General features: G+C 45.3%; 1 protein-coding gene across 11 annotated transcripts in view; it reads right to left on the bottom strand.

The window, feature by feature from the left end:
• Nucleotides 1-3: 3 nt before the first annotated feature.
• Nucleotides 4-10318, bottom strand: part of myom1b (myomesin 1b) — a 30462-nt gene continuing 20147 nt past the window's right edge. For 7 of the 11 annotated variants that reach the window (XM_060045604.1, XM_060045607.1, XM_060045606.1 and 4 more), the window contains 20 exons: nucleotides 10141-10255; nucleotides 9293-9449; nucleotides 9065-9171; nucleotides 8770-8814; nucleotides 8318-8454; nucleotides 7984-8128; nucleotides 7364-7423; nucleotides 7195-7262; nucleotides 6423-6536; nucleotides 5746-5820; nucleotides 5436-5523; nucleotides 5252-5290; nucleotides 5065-5170; nucleotides 4550-4713; nucleotides 4108-4144; nucleotides 3957-3979; nucleotides 3698-3753; nucleotides 2965-3180; nucleotides 1211-1352; nucleotides 4-981 (listed from right to left, as the gene is read on the bottom strand). In XM_060045604.1, coding sequence (XP_059901587.1) covers nucleotides 758-981; nucleotides 1211-1352; nucleotides 2965-3180; nucleotides 3698-3753; nucleotides 3957-3979; nucleotides 4108-4144; nucleotides 4550-4713; nucleotides 5065-5170; nucleotides 5252-5290; nucleotides 5436-5523; nucleotides 5746-5820; nucleotides 6423-6536; nucleotides 7195-7262; nucleotides 7364-7423; nucleotides 7984-8128; nucleotides 8318-8454; nucleotides 8770-8814; nucleotides 9065-9171; nucleotides 9293-9449; nucleotides 10141-10255 — 2118 coding nt within the window. In that variant the 3' untranslated portion in view covers nucleotides 4-757. Of the gene's footprint in view, nucleotides 982-1210; nucleotides 1353-2155; nucleotides 3181-3697; nucleotides 3754-3956; nucleotides 3980-4107; nucleotides 4145-4549; nucleotides 4714-5064; nucleotides 5171-5251; nucleotides 5291-5435; nucleotides 5524-5745; nucleotides 5821-6422; nucleotides 6537-7194; nucleotides 7263-7363; nucleotides 7424-7983; nucleotides 8129-8317; nucleotides 8455-8769; nucleotides 8815-9064; nucleotides 9172-9292; nucleotides 9450-10140; nucleotides 10256-10318 lie in introns of those variants that run through there. The other 4 variants (XM_060045609.1, XM_060045610.1, XM_060045611.1 and 1 more) reach the window with 2 other exon arrangements.

The raw sequence follows: 10318 nt of genomic DNA, 5'->3' as shown, positions 1-10318 counted from the left end.
AACGCCGTTACACCCTCTTTATTGAAGCAACTCAAACTATTAAACAGGCATCGAGGCAACCACACCCATACAAACACACCAGCAGGCCGATTTGAAAACACAAGTTACATTATGGCTTGATGATACGTGATACCTGAAAGCTAACATAGTTGACATGAGGTGATGCATGCGTTGCATTAGGGCAGATGTTTGAGCATTCGATAATATTTAAACAGTGTTAATGTGAACGAGTGTCCAGGGATCCCACTGATGTAATAATACAATAATACGTAATGTTACATCCACACGCTCACTTCAAGCCTTATGATATAATACTGGTTTTAATTAGTAACAGCATTAGTGGAGAGATGAAACAGACACACCTGGTAGCCCACACAGCCTGACCTTAACCACAACCCTTTAAACAAACCTCTCTGACCTAATGAAACATAACCATCTCTACCCTGATATCTAGCAATATACCTAACCCTCCATCTTACCATCCCAACCCTTCAACATGACCATTTCCAACAGCACACATAACCATAACAACCCCTGATCCTAGATGTAACCATTTATCATTACAAACTATCCAGCCTTCATGTTATACCTGAACCAGTTCCAACTGTGTATACACATTTTCAACCGAAGATATATTGCATGAAAAGCATCCCTGTTCAGGGACAATAAAGACGATTGAGCCACGGAAACTGAAGACATGTGTGAGCGCTGCCAACTGTGTGGTTTCAGTCCCTCCGCGACGTTAGGCAACACCGTGTCACTGTGCCGTGGCTTCCTCGGGTGACCCGGAGGGCGAGGCAGCCACATCGCAGAGCTCTGGGTGTTGGGGTGTCTCCGGCGTGGTCCCGGTTGCGGTCGGAGCGGGCGGTGTTTCAGCGGGGTCCTCCTCCGTCACCGTTTTCCCCGTCTCCTTTACCTGCTCCACATTCTCTCTGCCGTCGACTTGTTTTCCGGGCGGAGGGGTCTTTGGTACTGGAGAGTCTACGGTGAGCGCCGGTAATGGATATGAATAGAAACAACAGTTAATGCCCCACAGATTTAAGTGGCTTTTAGATTGAAGTTCTGTATCTCTAAAGTGTTTCCACATATCTCTTTACTAATTCCTCTATTCATTATTAATAGCGAGCAGGGTATTTTCCGCGGTGTCCATTTCCTTCTCATGAGCCTCCTGATGTTCTGCCCTAGCCTGACCTCTGACCTATGACCTCACCGCTTGGCTTCTGCTTGGTTCGCGCCGTAGCGGGCGTCCTTTTCTTTGGCGGCGTCGTGTTTGGGCCCACCATCACGTTCCCGTCCTGGTCGGTCAGGTAGGAGGTCACGCCCAGGTCTACGGGCCCCTGCGTCACTTGCAGCTGAGGAGAAGGGGTTCTTCAAGTCAAAGACAAGGGCTGGTTCTGAAGCCCGAGGTCCCCGGGTCGGCCAGGTCGTATCCTCTCTATAGAGGAGCTATGGACTTACCGACTGGTGGCCCACTGGGGGAAGGCAACATCAATGATGAACCAATGTTCTTGTCAGTAAAGAAACTCTGGTTACAGTATGGAGATATGAGGAGTGGAGGAGCAGTTCTAACTATAAGAGGTGGAGGAGGTGTAAGCTATACGGAGAGACTAGGAGTTGGTGGAGGAAGAATGCAGTATGGAGATAGGAGGATTGGGAGATGTAGACTATACAGACATTAGGAGTCGGAGGAGGAAGAATACAGTATGGAGATGTGAGGAGTGGGATGTGTAAACTCTACAGAGACTAGGAGTAGGAGAAAGAAAACAGTGGAGTTATGAGGAGTAGCAGGTCTAAACCCTAAACACTATGGAATGGGTATAAGAAGGAGCAGGAGGAGGGGTAAACTCTATAGACTCTGAGGAGGAAGAATACACTGGAGTAATGAGGAGCAGGTCAAAACTCTTCAGAGGAGAAGGAGGTTTGAACTGTACAGGCTGTGACAAAGTGAAGGATGACGATAATAGTGAGAGAATAGGAGACGGAGGAGGTGGAGCTGGTGGTGGAGTGAAGAAGGAAGACTTAGCAACAGAGAGGAGGAGTTGTAAACTCCATGACAAGACTAGGAGGGGAGGAGGACTAAGGGAGGAGATGGGGAAGTGTATAGGGAGAGCGGAGGAGTAATGAGGGATCCAAACACAGTGAGACGAGAGAGGAGGAGGAGGTGCAGAAACATGCTCTTTTATTAGGTGGAGAACAGGGGAACACAGGAAGTGATACGAAATCACAACAGTGCGGTCACAGTGATGTGAGTTGGGTACATTGGATGTTTGACAAAACGACGAAAAACCACTTAACAACGGGATCATGTGGACAGTGAAGAGAGTTATTGAGCGTGCCGTTGATGTCACAATGATGTCATATTTGAACCGTACTTTAAAGATTCAACTTTCATAAATAATGTAAAGGAAAGGGGGAGGGGACATATTCACAAAGGCTAAATGACAGGGAAGATGATGAGACGAAGAGAGGAAACAAACATGTACAAACAGGAAGTAGAAACTTCAAAACTAACACCCAGTCCACCGTCGGGTTATAATTCTGCTTCCTCTCTCTTCTCTGCCTCAGCATTTTCTAGTAATAATAACAACCTTGTTCTTCCTCTGGATAATTAGTTATGCTTCCTTCACTGCAGCAAATTCAAACAAATACATTCACCATCCAAAGGTCACACAAATAAAAACTACAACTGTTATTATATATCTTTGGCATGCTTTCTTATTCTGTAAGATATGAATCAAACTAACTGGTATAAGACTAATCTTGCACCAAATGAGATTTCCGGATCGTGTATCAACACAAAGATAGCGAGCCTCTGTTATCTAACCCCAGAATCTGCATAACGCATCCTCAACAGCCTAGTTTCCCTGTTTCTTTCTCGTCTGTTTCTCGCTATCTTCTATACAGATTCCCTTCAGACGTCTACTTCTTGCCGCCCAGCTCCTCCGGGTGATTGAAGACACTTACGGTGAATTCCCCGCTCTCCGTCCCGAACTTGTTCTTCACCAGGATGCTGTACTTGCCCGAGTCAGCCGAGTTCACCTTTGTGATGATGAAGCTGGCGAACTTCCCTGACTCAAACTTGAGGAGTAAGTGGTCGTCGGACACAATCTCCCGTTCGTTCTTCAGCCAGGTCACCTCGGGCACGGGGTCACCGGAGATGTTGCAGGTCAGGTTCAGATCCTGAGAGAGAGAGAGAGGGTAGGAGGATTGAGGAAGAAAATATACCTACTGAGATAACACACAGTGGTCGGATAGTGCAGAGGAGATGGGTTTCGGAGGAAGCGGTGAAGTTTAGAACAGAGTAGGTTTACAGAAGAGTTTAATAAATATCTGCGTAGAGTTCACAGAATAGTTATAGAATAGAGAAGATTTGCATTGAGATTCACAGAGTTCATAAAGTAATTTTAGAATCGAGAAGTTTTAGAAAATATTTGAGTTGAGTCATTTAATATGCAGTAGCGTGATTTAAGAGTCGAAATTAATCAACTGAGGTTGGATTAGGCGCCTGTCTGTTGTCATGATTTAATTGGTCAGCCTGTGTTAGTTACGTGATGAAGCGTGCCTGTCTGTTGTCATGATTTGACTGGTCAGTGTGTGTTAGAGTTACTTGATGAAGCGTGCCTGTCTGTTGTGATGATTTGACTGGTCAGTGTGTGTTAGAGTTATGGGATGAAGCAGGCCTGTCTTGGTGACCTACCTTCCCCTCCTGGATGGTGACCACATCAGGCAGACCTCCTTTCACCCGGGCCCTGTCTGGAAGAAACACATAGGAACTAGGAACACACACCCACGAGGAACACAACTCCACTAGGAACACATATTCACTAGGGACACATTTTTACTAGGAACACATGTTTACTGTGTTTACATGGGAAAGAAAATGAGCACCAATATCCACAGAACTATAGGACAGTTCGGGTCAGGTTGAATATGAAAGGATTGATGAACAGACTTACTTCTTTCAGCGATAGCAGCAGCCCTGAGGAGAAAAAAAGGTGGAAGAAATGATTAGATGACAAAATGACTTCATGCCATAGTTAATGTCCTGCTGAATGCTAAACAAATTACATCATCGTTACGATCAAATCAAACAACAGAGTCACTCACTTCAGTCTCTTGAATTCTGCGACGGCATCGTCGAACGCTGGAAGACAAAACAGGGAATATGTGAGCAAGCGGTCGCTGGGATCCAGTCCAGATTCGGGGACCAGTATTCAAGATGCCTGGAGAGTTATTTTGTCCCATGAACCAATTTTTTGGTGTGAACAATCTTGGCTTCCCCAACATTTCTAAATTAATACTGCCCAACCATTTAAACCGTTTAAAATTATTTTGAAATGTTTCATTAAATATCTATCGCTTATAACTCGCTTATAACCGTAAAGTACAAGCCCAGACTCTAGAACCAGCCCAGACTCTAGAACCAGCCCAGACTCTAGAACCAGCCCAGACTCTAGAACCAGCCCAGACTCTAGAACCAGCCCAGACTCTAGAACCAGCCCAGACTCTAGAACCAGCACAGCCTCAAGCGGGTCTGGGGGCAGCTGACCTTGTCCGGACAGCTCCACGGTGCGGCGCAGGCCTCCCTTGCCGTCGTTGAACTCGATAGCGTACTTCCCCGTGTCCTTCTCCGTGGGCTCCTTGATCTGCAGCCATAGCTGCTCGCCCACCACTCCGCTCTTAATGCGGTCCGAGAAGGAGATGGCTGAGTCTCTGTCAGAGGACACACAGAGGAGGAGTGGAGTCGTGATTTAACCAGGAATAACCTCGGACCAGCGTTCCTACTATGTTATAGCAGAACTTCTCGGTGTGTGTGTGTGTGTGTGTGTGTGTGTGTGTGTGTGTGTGTGTGTGTGTGTGTGTGTGTGTGTGTGTGTGTGTGTGTGTGTGTGTGGGGTCAGCCTTATTCCTGGTCGAGCTGTTATTCCTGATAGAACTTTCCGTCTGAACTCCATACTGATAGGTGTCTAGGGGTTAGGGTGTTCGACGGCTCCCAGCGAAACGGTTGGTATTGGAAGAAGCTTTGGAGCTACATGGATACACCAAATGGCTTAAATGACTCACTTGTAGTGCCATGTGACTTGGAGCAGGTCGTTGTAATAGCTGACGAAGGTGTAGAGGCGGATTCCCTCGTCTGTGCTCGTGATCTTCAGGGCAGTGGAGGAGTTAGCTGGAAAAACACAGCCAACAGGTGAGTTAATACGAGAAAACTAAAGGGACACACAATTTTATGGCAAAAAATGGTTCTTACCAATTACACTGAACACTTCATTCATCATATCCCTGAAACCTGTAAAAGAGACAGTTTAAATGTAATGCATTATACAAATGAATAACATTTTCTAAAATAATTATGACCCAGATTTAGACCTATTGATGGCGTCAAACTCACAAAAGTGCTCTGGTGTTATTCTTTATTGCAGAGGTGTATATACCTTGATCCGTCAGATTCAACGTAGACGTGTCCTTCCCTCTGTCGTCCTTAAGAACGATGTTGTACACACCGGCGTCCTTCTTGGAGATCTGGTGGAAGAGGTGACAACATGAGCTCCTCACAAGGACGTGAAATTCAGGCCTAATACACAGGACCAGTTTACAGGAAAGCCGGGCTTGTCCCTTCCTGCTGTGGATGCTGCAGGACTCAGATAAAGGACGCGGGTGCAAAAAAGCCAACAAACAGAACAAACAGAACAAACAGACAGATGAACTGGTGGATGAACAGATGAACACAAAACCAATGCCAACTTTAAGTTGTCTCCAGGTAACGTCGTCGACTGTGTCGACTGTGTCCGCTGTACCAGCGACTGCACGGGCGCCGCGCTGAAACAGCACACAGGTCAGAGGTTTATATATGCTATCGCTAGTAGCATTAGCCTGACGCCCTCTCATCAGATAGCTAGCAGGACACTCAATGCCATGTTTACCACGGGAGTCTTCGAGGGCTAAGGAGGCATTCCCTTATAAGCACATCTTATCTTACCGGGCCTTGTTGAACGAGATACAAGAGTGTGAATGTATATCGAGACTACATAGAACAACACAATGGCCATGTAGACACATACCGAAACAACGGGATGAAGATAAAGACAGTGATTGACACCAAATTAAAAACAAATACCTTTATAATGAGTACCTTAGTAGAGCAGTCTTAGAAGGATAGAAACGAGGTCAGAACAGTAGCATAGTACTGTATCAAATATGCTGACCTGTGACCTTTGCATATTTTGTACTTTTTAACAAACTGATCTGAACATGTTTTAAACATATCTCTATCACAAGGGTTAGGGTTTATGCATAGGTAAATATATAAGTGTCTTCCGTCTACCGTAGGTAGACAAAGATATCTACCTACGGTATCTTTGTACGGTTCCTCCCATGGATATCAGGGCTGCCTGGTAGCTGGTGTCCCCTGGTTTCCTTACCTGAGCGATCTCCAGCTTCAGCACTCCCTCTGTGAAGCTGAGCTGCTGGTCAGACTTGATATCTTGGCCGTCCTTCTGCCACAACGCCACGGTGTCCTTCTTGATGTTCCCCACCTTCAAAAGCACACAGCAGGGAATCGTTTATGATATGAACACAGACCTAGGTGGATCAATCACTACCAACTTAAACCTTTTAAAGGGCCCATATTTTATCACCAGGTGTGATGTTGTTTAGACCTTATTCACCTATCGGCCAAATTTGTTAGTGTGCTTTGTGGGGAAACCATGAATGTGTCATGGAAATGCCCTCTCCATGCTACCTAGGTGAGGAAAAAATATGGATAAATAACAAAGTTTATTTTGTTTTTAGAAGGTTTACCCACCCAACTACACACACCCGCTAGATGAATAATATTAATATCTTCAATGTCCCTGATGTTCCAATTGTCGTATGCTTCTGCAAGCTGAATTAACAACCGAATCGTCTTTTCAGCGATTGTATTGAAGTGTTTTAACGATACTTCAACAAAGTCATCAGACATTCAACTGCGATTGTCTGAAGGTTGTAATTGGTCAGACCATCAACAGTCGAAATTGCCTTTAATGACACAAAACCAGCTAAGCTCTCCCAATCGGTCCTGATTCAACATTGCTCCTTTATCATTGAACGGCTGGTGCCCAAAGCTTGAGGTCAAGGAAAAGGTTTTGGAAAGCAGCCCTGATGGTAAAATAGTGGACCTTCAACCCTACGCCATTTGAGCCTCCTCCTTACCTTACACTTGAGGATCACACAGCATTCTGGAGTCACCTCGAATCCAAGGTACTCCACAAAGTGAGGACCTGTGAGAACGCCAGAGAAACTTTAAAACATCACTCTACCAGATGTAATAAACTGATATATTAACATCGGTAGTGTACACATGTAATAAAGTAATATTTACCTTGTTTTCTGACCCACTCCTTCATCTGGAACTCAGACTCCTTCTGGAGAGCCTTGAACACTAAACAAGTAGTCAAAAACAACTTTAGCATTTAGTGCAGGATGAGATGTTTACACAACAGATCTAGCTCTCTTCCTTATCTAGTGTTGTAGTTTATCCACCTAGTGAGGCACCAAGTTTGTTTTATTTTAATTACTTGTTGCGGAAAAGTCTGACCATTGCTTTAATTGGTCTCGGATTTGCCTTCCGAGTATCCCGTTCGTTGGCTGGTCGGATATGGAAAAATAACGTAAATTGTCAAACTTGGGAATGTTACCCAGAAGCATTGTTTATGTTGCAGACTGCACCTATGAAGCAGAACTCTCTTAAATTACCAAATTGCGAGCACGTCCGGCCCTTTTAATAATGTGCTGTACTTTGACACCCAAATTTCCCATCAGGGTTAAATAAAGTACTATCTTATTTTAATCTTCTAACATGCCAAGTTCCCATGGCGACCATGGCAGTGTTCTTCAACAGATTCCAGCCCAGAAGAGAGGACAATCTCAACATACTGTCTCATAGTGAGGAACACTTCCAGGTAACTCTCAGGTCCTCCCCCCAGCAGGGGGCAGACATACCATCTCCTATCAGCACCAGACTGGACTGGTTGGTGGCCTTGCCGTCCTGCAGCTGGAAGGTGAAGGTCCCCTCATCCTTCGGCGTCAGGGACTCCATGATCATCTCGATCACGCCCGTGTTCTTGTCAAAGTTCATCTTGTACTTCTGCAAGATGGGGAAGCATAGACAATACATAGCCAATGATACATACTCAATGATGCACACTCAATGATGTACACTTAATTAGGCAAATATCATGGGGTTGCAATGAACTCAAGTTGCCACGAAGAACAAACCTGTTACTATGAATACAAATGGTGGTAGTACTGTTGACTGTCTGCGTTGTACACTGACCTCTCCTGCAGACAGACTGTTGTCATTGAACACATAATCCACTTTTCCATTGGCGGATATCTTCTCTGCCTGCAGCCAGAAACGGACACGTCCCTTCTCCTGTAGCTCCACCGCCAACTCTGACTTCAGGGGAATAACTGAACGAAAAAAACAGAAAACAATACCTGAGGACAGGTCGGACGAACTCAAGGACTAAAGGAAGCAGAATAATCAAGTGTGTTTCGACACAGTTCCAATAAGTCTTAGCTCCCATGTCTGCAGATAACCTGTAGGCATCCTAGAGCATGATGCCTCCTCACCCATACCTGCTACCCAAAGACCTTTATCTGAACTCACTGTAACTTAGGTCACTTTGTGTTAAAGCATCTTATCAATGACTAAACAATAATATAGTATTGTGAAACATCCAATGAAGTATCTTTGAAGACAGGGGCCATGCAATGGACACTCACTGGGGAACTTGTGGTCGTGGCTGGTCTCCAGAAGCTTCTTGAGCTCTGTAGGGCAGGAAGAAGAACATAATTAATGATGTGTCAAAGTAAAAGCTCAGGAAAAAAATCGAACATGCACTACAATTGTTGTTTCAGGTTTAAACTGCTGCCAATTTCCTCAATCAATTGATTGAGCTCTATTGAGGTATGTTAAATAATTGATTGGGACATTAGTTGATTAAAATATCAGGTCAGTTGATTTGATTTGTTAATTGATTGGATAATTTGTTAATTGACTGTAGTCCTCTGTGCTCACCTTCTGCTGTTAGGTCGTAGCTGGCAGAGGCTCCGTCGGTGTGCGTGACAGAACAGGAGTATATACCAATGTCTTCCTCTCCAGGGGCGAGGAAAGAGGCTTTGGCCCTGCAGGTAAGGAGGGAGTAGGGAGAAAGGAGGAACAGGCTCAGGATCGCGGAGAACGTGCACGTATTGAGATGTTATAGTACCACACATCACGGAACCGGAAGTTCAGAAACAGCCTCACTTGCTTCCCTTGGTTTCTACGGCGATGCGTTCGGTGTCTGAGATCTCCTCGTAGTTCTTGGACCAGACGAATTTAGATTCGGCGCTCATCGCAGAGCACTCGAAGTTCAGGGAGATGACGCCATCGTCGTCAACATCCACCATGATCTCCTTGGTACCTGAAGCACAGACACGTAACCTCAAACATTCAGAACTCCTTAGTTCATGTTTTACACCTTCTGCTCAGGACTGCTCTACCTATTGTCATGACGAGTGTGAATACAATCCATATTACAAATAGTACATATTACTATAACTGCTCCCACTACCTCTATTACAACAGATGTTACCACTATTAAAATAAGAGTATCGTACTTCTACTGCTATACTGCTACTATAAGTAGTACTGCTAATACTACTGATACTTGGGTAAGACTGGTTTCTATCTGGTAAGTCTGGGACAGGGTTAGTTCCTCCCTGGTGTGGTACCAGGCTTAGTATCTACCTGGTTTGGTACCAGGGTTAGTACCTACCTGGTCTTGTACCAGGGTTAATTCTTACCTGGTTTAGTACCAGGGTTAAGTTCCTATCTGTTTTGGTACCAGGGTTAGTTCCTACCTGGTGGGATACCAGGTTAAGTTCCTACCTTGTGTGATACCAGGTTAAGTTCCCACCTGGTTTGGTACCAGGTTAAGTTCCCACCTGGTTTGGTACCAGGTAAAGTTCCTACCTGGTTTGGTACCAGGGTTAGTTCCTACCTGGTGTGATACCAGGTTAAGTTCCTACCTTGAGTGGTATCAGGGTTAGTATCTACCTGGTTGGGTACAAGGGTTAGTGACCACCTGGTCTGGTACCAGGGTTACTACCTACCTGCTTTGGTCTCGGCCAGGGTGGGCTCTGTAACCTCAGAAGCGTTTCCTACACCAGCGTTGTTCTGAGCTCGCACACGGAACACGTATTTCTCCCCTTCCTGCAGGTTCTCGATCTGCACATCAGAACACGCATCATGTTATAGGCTCCATTCCGAGGCCCCGGTGGCTGATGGGTA

The sequence above is a fragment of the Gadus macrocephalus genome, chromosome 23, assembly GCF_031168955.1.
Source record: "Gadus macrocephalus chromosome 23, ASM3116895v1".
NCBI lineage: Eukaryota > Metazoa > Chordata > Actinopteri > Gadiformes > Gadidae > Gadus > Gadus macrocephalus.
This window is presented reverse-complemented; position numbering and strand designations above follow the sequence as displayed.